Source organism: Vombatus ursinus, unplaced genomic scaffold, assembly GCF_900497805.2.
Source record: "Vombatus ursinus unplaced genomic scaffold, bare-nosed wombat genome assembly UNPS02014791.1, whole genome shotgun sequence".
Taxonomy (NCBI): Eukaryota; Metazoa; Chordata; class Mammalia; order Diprotodontia; family Vombatidae; genus Vombatus; species Vombatus ursinus.
This window is the reverse complement of record NW_020954569.1, coordinates 50,153,050-50,166,416: the sequence shown is the minus strand read 5'-3', so window position 1 is coordinate 50,166,416 and position 13,367 is coordinate 50,153,050. Positions and strand designations below refer to the sequence as shown.

At 37.4% G+C, this 13,367-nt stretch overlaps 1 protein-coding gene across 1 annotated transcript in view; it reads right to left on the bottom strand.

The window, feature by feature from the left end:
- The window catches only part of FHOD3 (formin homology 2 domain containing 3), a 687,613-nt gene that overhangs the window by 328,145 nt on the left and 346,101 nt on the right, over positions 1-13,367 (bottom strand). The window contains exon 5 of the mRNA XM_027869130.1: positions 7,205-7,310. Within this exon, the coding sequence (XP_027724931.1) occupies positions 7,205-7,310 (106 nt within the window). The remainder of the gene's footprint in view (positions 1-7,204; positions 7,311-13,367) is intronic.

The window sequence follows — 13,367 nt, the reverse complement described above, 5'->3', positions numbered from 1 at the left end:
AAGGAAGGAAGGAAAGAAGGAAAGGAAGGAAGGAAGGAAAGAGGAAGAAGAGGATGGAAAGAGGAAACATTTATTAACTACCTACTACGTACCAGGCACTGTGCTAAGTACTTTACCAATATTATCTCATGTGATCCTTATAATAACCCTGGAAGGTAGGTGCTATTTATATCCCCACTTTAAAGTTAAGGAAACTGAGTCAGGCAGAGGTTAAGTGGCTTGTCCAGAGTACACAGTCAGCATATGTCTGAGGTAGGATTTGAACTCATGTTTTCCTGAGTCCAGGGCCAACATTGTGTCTACCTCATCACCTAGCTGCCTAATCTCATTTTCTCCTCACAACAACCTTAGGAGGTAGGTGCTATGATAACCTCATTTTACAGACGAGAAAACTGAAACTAAAAGAGGTTAAATGATTTGCCCAGAGTCATCCAGCTAGTACATGCCTGAGGCTGGATTTGAACTCAGGTCTTCTGGAAGAAAACACTGAGCCCAACTCCAAGCAACACTCTATCTATCTATGGTGCTACTTAGCTGACCAAGTCATAACTTCCCCTAGGCCTCAGTTCTCTCATCTATGATCTTATCATTTCCTCACCACAGGCTTGTGAGTTAGGTTTAGATAACATTTTCATCCTTACTTTTCAGATGAGGAAATAGAGAAGCGTCTTGCCCAGGATCACATAGAGAGGAAGTGTAAGTGCATGGTAATGAACCCAGAGCTACTAATCTCACTCTAGCCTCCCAAATAGTAACACAAAACCTTCTGGTATCATCAGGACTGATAACAAGGAAATATATAATTCTCTTGCTTTATTTCTGAATTCCACAACAGCCCTATGTAATTATCAGCAGTGCTAATGTGAAAAGGTATTTTATAACTGAGACTCGATGACTCTGTAAATTGCAATGTGGACATTAAATGAGTAATCCTAGATTAGAAGTCATGTCAGTTTCTGTTCCTGTCTAGATAAACAAGCATTCCATTTAGTCTGCAATATAAGGCTATGATACCCTGTGGGTGAATGACAAAGCTGGAATTCTGTTTTCTAGATCTAGTGGGAGAAAAACGTGGGGACATTTTCCAACCTAAAAAACACTCTGACTGTTCCCTTGGGATGCCGCCCAGTAGTGCATTTGCAAGTCCTATAGCCCTAGTTCAAGCAAAAAAAAATTGTTCAGTATTTTAGTCTAAGACTATATGTTGTAAATTAAATGTTTTGATTAGCTTAATAACAGGAGTTGACTACAATTCCAAATACCAAAGTACTGTTAGAATCTTCAGGAGCTTGGTTATTCAACAGAAGTATCCGGTGAATCTTATTGGTTCCAAATAAATGTTATCTTTTCCCAAAAAACCTAGCTTTATTAAGTACAGACAATAATTATTGTTGTTTTCAGGCAATCTAACTCTGTATGTGTATGAGTATTATGTATTTCTTTCAAAGAGATCTCATTTGAAGTGTAAACCTATACTTGGATCAATAGAATATTTTGGCAATTTAAAAAATTTATTTATATCTTTTGTTTTTAATACCACTTTTATTTCTCAATATCTTCCTAGCCATCCCATCACCAGAGGGCCAAACCTTATAACAAAGAATGAAAGCAAGGAGTCAGGAAAGCAGTTCAGCTAAACTTATAAGCATAACAACTGAGATGATCAATAGATACAATGGTTCACACCTATAGTCCCCCACCTCTTCAAAGACAGAAGGTAGGTTTGTCAGTACTTTAATATAATTTGAAAAATTAGAACAAAACTTGAAAAAAATAACATCTGAATATAGTGAGTGACTAATATCTCCTCTCTGGTTAATATTGCTACAGTCTCATAATACTTCGTTGCTAATGATGCAGCAGAGGATATGAGACTGGCTCTGTTTCCCTACAGTATTGATTAAGAACATTCATTATAAAGTGGTTAAACAAAAGCTCACTATGTTAAAAGTTATGTCAAACTATTATATATAAATATATATACATATGTATATGTATACATACACTATATTATAACAAATTATATTTGTAATCCTTGGCTCCCAGAGAGCATTGTCACAGAGAGGTCAGACTCTAAAAATGACAAATAGACACTCTCTTAGAGAGTTCACCAGTTTGGTGACATCTTTTTGAGCTTGACTTCAAGAGACTTCTGAGAAAGAAGCCAGAAGACCATCCATCTTGTATGTACCACACAGGAATAAATATGACAGAAAGGAATGATCTGATTTCCGGATGCCTGCTCCTCTGCTCCCTCCCTCCAGGATGCTGGTAGGCTGTGCCTACAGGACAAAGGGATTTGGGACTGATGGGATGCTGGCTACCAGCCCCTTACTCCTTCCTGCAGGATGGAGAGAAGAAGATACAAGAGGAATAAAGAAGTTGTCGATCCCTTTAAAATCTACTGAGTGGGCAAATCTTGCTAGTAGTGGTCAATCTTCTTTGACTACTATTCTAACTCCCTCTTGGGTGAGGGGCACTATGTGGTACATACAGACCAGCTAGAAACCTCTGGTTCACATAGACCAAAGCACACGTCCTGAAAGAAGTGGCCACAGCACATAGGCTCATCACTATGCATGCTCCATGGGATGAGCTCCAAGCCCCCATCACCCCTACCTCACCACCACCACTACATACTTATTAATCAAAGTTAACCAGAATCTCCAGCATCGCATTGTGTAATTAGAAGCAAAACAAATCTAAGTGACAAGGAATTAAATGGCTGCAGGAAAATTTTCCTCCTTTTCCTAAAATTTAAACCAAAATCCATACGAAGCATTGAGGATGCAAAATGTCATGAATGACCACTTGTCAAGTATGTTATAATGGAGATTCCTTTTGTATATGGGTTAGTTTACATGGCTGCTGAGGTTCCTCCTAAAAACTGTTCTACCCACTTTTAAATTTAATCTGTATTGTTAACATTTTCCCATCACTTTATTATGTCTAGAAAATCAACAAAATAGTAAATCAAGTCCTGATTTGTAGCATTCATCCATTCCAGAGATACAAATGCTCTCACTGAAAATTTAACAATCAGCTCACAAGCAGGTACCAGCCTGTATAGGTTGGATAAATAACACCCCTAACTCCAATTTCAAATACTATGTTCTACATGACATCAGCAGAGGACGACTTGGGTCTGGAAAGTACCAGGGATTATAAGCAGAGCCATAGGATAGTTGATTATCAAGCCCTTTCCAGTGGCTAGAGTAATATTAATTTCTTTATTCTAAGAGGAAAAGGTATAAAGAATAAGGGTGTCTCTGGTAGCAGGGATGAGGCAATGATGCCCATGTAGGCCATCATTTCCTAACTCATGGCTAGATGGCATGAGAAGCATGGTATGGGACTGGGTGGATGTAGTGGGTTAGAAGAATTTGCATTCTCTTGAACATGTATCATATGTAAACTTCAGCATATTAATATGTGAGTTCCATAAAATATATGCTCTTCTTTTCTATGCAATTTCAAATGTTTTACTTCAATTATCATAGCCATGAGCTAACGAAATACTAAATGAGATTTATATTAAGTACATGGCTATCATGAAAGCTTTAGAGCAACCACTGCAGTCATCCAAAAATAATAAGACAGATAAATGTTATTTTTACTTGTTGTACTTTCAATGTTCTTCTTACAGGCCCACTCACGTTTGAAGAAACTTGGTTAATAATTCAAAACCTATCTTTATCTCTCTGCAGATACAACCTTAAACCAAAAGCATACAAAGATTCCTGGAACTGGAAAAGAGCTGACATAGAATTGAAGTAATAGCTTTAAAATTTTCAGGGTGGGGGAAGGGGAAGGAGAGGAAAGATAAATTCAAAGTATTCTAAAAACAGATGTGGGAAAATAGTAAAGATTCTACAAATGTTATTTCTTTATAGAACTGTGGGTAAAAGATCCATGTACACTCATATATATACCCACAGTTGGACATAAATTCTGACTATAGTTTTAGGAATTAGCTTAATATTACACATTTTTAAAAACCAAGCACACCAAAAATTGTCTGGTGGCTGGCCAACTAGTGGAATAATTCAAGGTGGGCATGTGTTTTCCACAATTACAAATATGATTATCTATCAATGTACTGAGCTGCCAGTTTAAACACCTAGAAACAGATTTATGAAACTCTATTTGGAAGAAACAAGGGTAAATCAAGCACTACAAAATAGGAATACTAAGAAATATCTTAATTTCCCTATGTTAAGCCCAAAGACACAAACTGATCATTTAAATTCCTCAGAATCTACTTCCCTCAAACATTCATAAAAGAGCAACATAAAAATACAATAATCAAGAAATAAATTGCCTCTAATTACAATCAATTATTTAGACACAAGTGAATTAGTTTCAGAGTACAGCACCTACACCAATCTATTCTGTAACCTAAGTATACCTTGGTGAGTTATGTTCATATTTACTGTCAAGATGATACGTGTTGGGAGGCCTCCTATTTCCAGGCATTGGAAATTCTTTGAAACCCAAAATATAATAATGTAATGATTAGACCTAATGTAGAAATGTTGAATCACCAATATCTTTAGAAAGCGTAGATTACACTAGTGATTGTATATCCAGTACAAATCAAATGTATCCTTAGTAATGACAGCTCCCCCTCAATAACTTACAACTGATTGCTTATATTTATTCTGCTCAATGCCATTTATCTTAGAAAAGACAGTGTAGTATAGTGGATAAGTGGGGTCAATCCTGCCTCTAACACACCTTGCTGTGTGACCCTGGGTAAGACATTTCACTTTTCAGTTAATAGTTTCGGTGCTATTGGCAACTCTCCAAGACTCTAAGTGGTAAAGAAGATGCCACCCTGAATTGGGAAGAGGCTTTCCTACCATGGGAGTTCTCCTATACCAGTAAAATCCAGCATTTTAGATTGTTTAGATCATTTAGAATTTGGATTATGTCATGGTATTTAGTTAACTCTATCCAGCTTTTGATAAGTATGTCTTCTATGTTTTCATCCAATTTGACAAAATGTTGACCAGTGCAATTTCCTCTACTGACAAGAATACCTAAAATTCAGTTTCTAGTTTAACCTAGAATTGAAAATTTTCTTCTCCCTAGTTCAACTTACTTGAAACTCGTCTAACAGAAGGAAAAAAAAAGACGTCAATGATTAAAGGATACAATCAATTGATCAAACCATTAATAAGTATTAATTAAATGCTTTCTATGTTCCAGGAACTGTGATAAGCACTGAGGACAAAAAGAGAAAAAAGCAGGGTCCCCCTTGGCTTCTTTGGTTACCAAGAAAAACCACTGACCATCAATTTATTGATTGCTGGCTAGCCTAATTAATAAATTTGTTAATTACCCAGAAACTCTGTCTCTTAGGGGTTTTTGTCTCAGTGTACCTGTATATATACACATACAATCACATATGTATGTATATATACGTGTAGACACACATATGTTGCCTCCCCCATTAGAATGTAAGCTGCTTTAGGACATGAATTTTTCTGCCCTCTGTGAGGTCTAGGAGCAATCTTATTAATCAGCCATGCCCTTCAGAGACTGACTGAACTTAACAGGAGTTGGGTCTTTACAGAAAATAGGAGGAAAAACAGTGAATCACAATTAACAATCAGTTATTAATGTATTAGTATAATACTAACTTTTCTCAACACATATATACAGATCCATGTGTATATGTCTATTACACAACTAAAGGACATCCAGTTAAGGGCAGCCTACCATCTCCAGTGACAATCCATTTCATTTTTGGAAAAATGTTACAAAATTTTTCATTAAATCAAGCATAAATTTCCTTCAACCCACTGGTCTTTGTTCTGCCTTCTGGGGCCAAACAAAATGAGCTTACTGCCTATTTCATGTGATAGCGCTTCACATAAACACTGGCATTCCTCCACTCCACTTTATCTCAAGTTTTTTTCTTGATTAATAAATAGTAGAGCTTACCAACAAAGCATAATCTTTAACAACTTTCTATTGAGATTCCACCATCAGCATGGCAAAAGACTACAAGTTAAAAAAATAAGAAGTGAGGGGAAGACAGATTCCCAGACCTTTTGGAATTGCTATCCTAAGACAGAACAAAGAACAGCAACTAGAGATGGGTTACAAAATGCATGCACAACATTAAATGTGTTTATACAAAGCTAAGAAAACACTAACGTTTACTTTTTCAAAAGCTTTCTGTTTTTCCTTTGTGTTTTTCTTTTCTTTGACATAGGTTTCTGGGCAAGGCAGTGTGAGGCAAGGAGAGAAAGAAGAAGGAGTCCAGATAGTTGGGTAAGAGGATAATGACAACGCAGAGAAGATAATAACGGCTGTGGGAAGAGGACATGCCAGGAACTATGTGAGGACAATTCAGTTCTGACTGCCTTATAATTCCAGTCAACTTGATCTTTAATCACATATAACTTGGATTTATTCCTTAGCCAAGACCCAACAACGTGAAGAGTTGAAATTTTCCTTATGGGAACAAGCCAGTCCCCTGCTTTGCCGAGGCTTTGCTATGGAGGCAGAGGTGCCATACACATCAATGGAGAAAACGACCTCAAGAGTGGAGTTCTTGGTGACTGTTAGGAAGCCAAAATTACTCCCATAGGGCACAGTATACCAAGAACTAATTTAGACTTCCTTTATCCTGGACACCCTATGCAGTGAAGAATGAACTTCACTTAAACATGCTCTGTAACATTGTAGACTTTCATCTAACAGGAACTATTTTAATGATTCTCTTGAGCATGCAGTGCTTCTATCTCAAAGTTTGGAAGAGAACTTATTTATGAAACTCACAGAATTATGTTTGACATAGTAAGCAGGAGTGGCTTACAATGAAGAGTTTTCTTTTGTACCATATGAACCCTGAAATGGAAATTCCCTAAGTGGTTTGGCAGCATCACAGAATGGATAGAGAGCTGGCTTCAGAGTCAAGAAGGTCAGGGTTAAAGTTCTGTATCTGATACATCCTGGCTGTGTGACCCCATGCAACTCACAGCTCAAACAATTCTTCATGACTCCAAGCTGGAAAGCAATTGCCTATCTGCATAGGTATGAAGAATTTCCTGGTCAGAAGTTTCTTATGCCAGTAAAAATGGACCTTAGACAAATTCAGATTGGGAAAAAATGCATTTGATAATTAAATCCTTAAATAAGAAAAGCAGCAATATTTATCAAGAGAGTCATGGAAGTAATCCCAGTTACTTACCTCTAAGGATGTAGTTTTGATAATTCTGGTCTGCCTCAGCTCCCACTTTTATTAAGCAAGTCAGACCTTCAGCCACAACAAATTCATGCACCAAATCCTTGTCATCCTGAAAGGGAAGGAGGAAAAAACGATCTCACAAATGGTTCCTCTTTAGGTTACATGTTAAACCAAATTTAAACCATTAAACCAATATTCTTGCCATTATTTTTTGTTCTATTTAAATGAATTTATTTAAATATTCCTAAAGGAATTTAATAACCTGTTTTCAAAATACCATGACATTTGTGTTTATAAACTGGCTTTTCAGATATCTAAAGAAGAGGAGGTAAGAATGCTCTCTACTTTGTCAGGAGCATTTTGTACTACCTTTTTTGTTTGTTTATGTTTCAGTCGATGAAACTGTCCCATTTCCTACAAAGTCTCAAGCTGAACTGAGCATCTAGAGCCTTTTTAAAAAATTATTCCTATAAATAAGATCCCATTGAGAGGAATCATGGAGTAGTTGATAGAGGGCCAGCCTTAAAATCAGAAAGCCTTGGGTTCAAGACCTACCTTTTGACACATACTGGGCACATAACACAGAGCCAATTATTTCACCTTTCATTATACCAGACAGCTCTCCAAGACTGGAAGTTATAGATGACTCGCTAATCTGCATGACTGAAATGCATCTCAACACCAGAGTCCTCTTCATCAGCAAAATCGCAGACTGGGGGAGAAATCCATCTTACTTAAATGCATATGATCACAATGAAGGGCTCACCACTCCTGCTGTCCAAAGAGATAGGCCACATCCACTGATTTGACTTGGTTATGACACTTTTTTTTTACAATAAAGACTGTAACATATGTTTTTCCTAGTCTGGCATAGTCTCCTATTTATTGAGAGCTGGAAAAAACCTTAATGGGTCATTGAGTCCAAACCCCTCATTTTACAGATGAGAAAACTAAGCTTGAGAGAGTTAAAGTAACTTGCCCAAGGTCACACAGGTAATAAGCAGCAGAGCTAAGATTTAAATTCAGGTCCTCAATTCAAAATTATTTCCACTGTCCCAGAAATAAGCAAGTATTCTGTGGACCAAAAGTACTTGATTTTGTTCTGCATGCCGTGCAAATGATGGGAACTGAGTGGGGAGAGTGCGGAATTGAAGAGAAAAAGACAGCATTGTATTATCTATTAGTTTTCCCTTTCAGTAGCAGTTGCAGTCCAACTCTCCTCACTGTCAGTATCCCAGGAGATGTGGATTCTAGTCTCAGCTTAACTAATTAGGTGGGTGATGATCAACTTCACTAGACCTCAAGCTCTTTCAACTGTAAAATGACACCCAAGATCCCCTTTCCTTCTAAAAATTCTAGATTATTAAATAACGTTTGTTAAGAGGTGTTGTAGAGATGATTTGTGCCACTCAGGTAGGTGATCTCTAGCCCTTCCAGCTCCAATGTCCTATTATTCTAAGTCCTCTTCATTGTCATATCACTCTACAAATAAATAAACCAACCGATCCCCAAATAAAAAACTGCCTAAAGTCCCCAGTGACCCATAAAACACACACACACACACACACACACTACCACTACCACCGCCAAAGAAAAAGATCCAAGAGCTTGCCCTTCTCTACAGGTTTCAAATACTTCAAAGTATCTTCCTCTAATTTGCTAATTCACTACAGAAAGCCTGTATGAGCTCTGCCTCCTCTGCAGATTCTGCACACTACACATTACAGTGATCATGAGCAATGTATTCATTATAATGAATTGTTTGAAAATAAAGCTTAATTTATAAGTCCCTTGATGTTAATTAAAATTGGTGTCAACTGCATAACTAATCCATTGAGAACCTATATGGCTGAACCTTTGTTATTTTTATGTTTAAAACCAATCTGATCTGAACATACAGGTATTAACTTTATAATAAATCTGTTCTTGCAGTAGAAATCTCCTTGGTGGAATGAGAACTACCTAGAAATACTGTTTTCTGAATTTATGTCTATCAATCAAACAAATATGTCTATAAGTATTTATTGAACTCTGACTTCCTATGCCAGATACCAGAGCATATTTGAAGAAAAATAATACATAATCCTGGTATTTAAGTAGTTTACCATTTAGGTGGGGGGACAAATATGAAAGAGTAAAAACTAAGACAACAATATACATCTAATAACATTTCAACTTTTCAACAAAAGTGATATCACAAAGGATATCTTGATTAATTGCTCAATAAATAAAACAGACAATGAGAGTTATAGGAGTTCACAAGTAGGGAGGTGAGATAGCTTCTATAATCTTAAATATTAGGCTTTCAACTCAGCCCCTCATCTCATCTTCGTTGTTTAGCTGTTTCAGTGGTGCCCTACTCTTTGTGACCTCATTGGGGTTTTCTTGGTAAAGATACTGGAGGGTTTGCCATTTCCTTCTCCTGCTTATTTTATAGATGAAGAAATTGAGGCAAATAGGGTTAAGTGACTTGCCCAGGGTCACATAGCTAGAGTCTGGAGCCAGATTTGAACTCAGGTTCTCCAGATTCCAGGCCTGGCACTCTATCCACTGTGCCACCTTCAAACTTGTAATGTCATCGGTCCTCTTCAAGAACAAGGAATGAATAACCAATGCATCAAACAGCTGCCTGACCTTTCATCTACTCTTACCGTAAACGAGGTGAGCAGCTTCCATCTGCTACTTTTCTTAACCCAAAGATTCTCTTCCCTGCTTCTCCATTCTTCACCTGCTACAGAGAGTTGCCTCCATGGTGCTACATACATATAACCTGGGGGGTGCTTTGTGGGAATAGTCCCAGGTTGGGAAATGGAAGGTGTGTATGGAAATACTTTACATCTTGTGTAGTTGTGTGTGTGTGTGTGTGTGTGTGTGTATCTCTAAGCAGGAACTATGGACTGGAAACAAATCATAGCAATACTTGATCATTTATTCCATTTTTATAGCTCTCCAAAGAAGGAGGTCTCTTTCCACAATCCATTTCAATATTTACCAACAAAAATGTGGAGAAACGATAAGCTTGGTCACTTTAAAAGTTGAGGGATAGAGACAAGGAGAGCAAAGCCAGAGTTTTGTCCCACTTTACAGACTCAGATATTTATTATCTTTCATGTTATCCAGACCCAATAATTCTGCTATTTAGTCATGTTTAGTGACTGCCTCCATTCCATTTGAACAAGAGATAAATTTATTGGAGACATCTTAGAGTACATTCATGCATTCTTGCATTGGGTATGAGGTTGAAGGATATTATATTGCAGATTTGTTCCAAGTCTGAGATTCTGTGATATGATGGCCCTAAGATGAATAAAGAAGACATCTCAATAGGAATGAGCTTTTGAAAAATTGAAAGTCTTGACAATGGAATCATAAGTTAATAATCCCAAAGAAGAAGAAAAAAGAGAAGCATTTATCAAGAACAATGTGGTTGTGAAATGAATTCCTTGATACGCTCAGATTTTCAAAGGTCATATACAGAAGCTGGATGGAGGGACACATAACTAAGGTCTATTTTTTTTTAAAGAGTAGCATAAAGCTCTAAGAATATTAGCAGGAAAGCTAAAAGCAAAAATTATCTTAAGCTTCTAAATAGTGGTATAAGGACAACAAAATGAGCTTTGGAAGGTGACATTTAGGGTGGATTTGATCATCTTAACAGACAACAGAAAGGAAGAAATACAATGTAATTCTAATTTTGCTTCCATAGTCTCTATCAAATGAAATTATCTTCAGCCTATGATGAGTAGTTCATACATTAACTAAGAGGGAGCTGGAGACCCAAATAGGTGAAGAGATAATAAAAGATCATTTAGTAGCTCTGAATGAGGTCATGTGCTGGCCCAGATAAATGTTATACCAAGCTAGAATAAGAACTTATGAGATGATATAGATGAACTGCGGAATTGGGGAAAATATTTTTCGGAAAAGTAAAATCAGGCAAATTTTGTTCTAATTTCCACAATATTGTCTGTAACCTCAATATGCATATATGAGAAGGGGTGATGGGAAGGGGGAAGGAGAAGGGGGGGAGGGGATGGAGGGAGGAAGGCAAAGGGAGAGAATACTGTCAGAAACAAGAATTGTCACCATATTCTGTTGCCTAGTTTGACTATATATGAAGTGTCATTATCAATTCTGGGCACCACATTTTTAAAAACTTTTTTATTTAAAGTTTTGAGTCCTAAATTCTATCCCTCTCTCCCTCCCCTCACCCTTTCTGAGATGGTAAGCAGTCAAATATAGGTTATACATGTGCAATTATGTAAAACATTTCCATATTAGTCATTTTGTATAAGAGGACTCTAATAAAATAAAAAAATGAAAGAAAGAAAGTGAAAAATAGCATGCTTCAGTCTGTATTCAATCAATATAAGTTCCGCAGATAGTATACTTCATAATTAGTCCTTTGGGATTATATTGTATTGTATTGCTGAGAAAAGCTAAGTCATTCTCAATTCTTCATTGAACAATATGGCTGTTACCGCGGTCTCCTGGTTCTATTCACTTCACCATGCATCAGTACACGTAAGTCTTTCCTGGTTTTCTGAAATCATCCTGCTTGTCATTTCTTACAGCACAATAATATTCCATTACAGTCATATGCCACGGCTTGGTTAGCCATTCCTCAGTTGATGGGCATCCCTTTGATTTCCAATTCTTAGCCACCACAAAAAGAGCTACTACTAATATGACAAAAAGGAAAATGCTGGATGTTGGAGGGGATATGGGGAAAATGGGGACACTAATGTGCTGTTGGTAGTGTTGTGAACTGATCCAACCATTCTGGAGAGCAATTTGGAACTATGCCCAAAGGGCCATAAAACTATGCATACCGTTTGATCCAGCAATACCACTGCTAGGCCTATATTCCAAAGACATACAAAAAAGGAAAAAGGACCTGTTTGGATATTACATTTTAAGAGGTACGCTGATTAACCCATTTAAGCATGTACAGAGGAGGGCAACTAGAATAGCGAGGAAACTAGAAACCATGATTTCTATGGTTATGAAGAATGGTTAAAAGAATTGCGGATGATATGTATAACCTACCATGTGCCAGATACTATGTGCTAGGTACTACATGATAACTGTCTTTAAATATATGAATGGCTATCATGTGAAAAAAGGAACAGATTTATTCTGTGTGATTTTTTTTTAACTAGGCAATGGGGTTAAGTGACTTGCCCAGGGTCACACAGCTAGTAAGTGTTATGTGTCTGAGGCCAGATTTGAACTCAAGTTCTCCTGAATCCGGGGCCGGTGCTCTATGCACTGTGCCACCTAGCTGCCCCCTGTGTCATTCTAAAGGAGAGCTCTAGTAATAGGTGGCTGTTACAGGAAGGCAGATTTTGCTTTTACAGAAGGAAAAAATGCTTGAGGATTCAAGCTCCCTACCAAGAGAATGGACTGCCTTATGAGGTCATGAATTCACTACCACCAGTAGTTTTCCAGCAGAAGATGAGCAATCACTTCTAAGAGGTATTGGAGAGGAGATTCTTTTTTGCCATCTTATCCTAATCTTTTTTTCCTTTATTATTTATTTATTTTAGTTTTCAATATTCATTTCCACAAGATTTTGAGTTCCAAATTTTCTCCCCATCTCGCCCCTCCCCCACCCCAAGATGGCATGCATTCCGAATACCCTTTCCCCCAATCTGCCCTCCCTTCTATCTCCCCCACTTCTCTTATCCCCTTCCCCTTCTGTTTTCCTGTAGGGCAGGATAGATTTCTATACCCCAGTGCCTGTATATCTTATTTTCCAGTTGCATGTAAAAACAATTTTTAACATTTGTTTTTAAAGCTTTGGGTTCCAAATTCTCTCCCTTCCTCCCTCCCAATCCACCCTCATTGAGATGGCAAGCAATTTGATAAAAGTTATATATTTGCAGCAGAGGGCCTAGTTTCAAATATGTGCTTTGCACTTACCATCTATGGTCCCTTGGAAATGACACTACTGGGGCAGGGGAGGTCTCAGGTTGCTTTGTTTTGGTTTTTTTTTTCCAGGAGAGCTGGATTACAGGTGGTGCACACCTGCAATCTCAACTACCAGGGAGGCTGAGGCTGGAAGAGTCTCTTCCATATGGGAATTCTTTTTTTTTAAATTTTAAATAATTTATCTATTTTTAGTTTTCAATATTCACTTCCATAAGATTTTGAGTTTTAAATT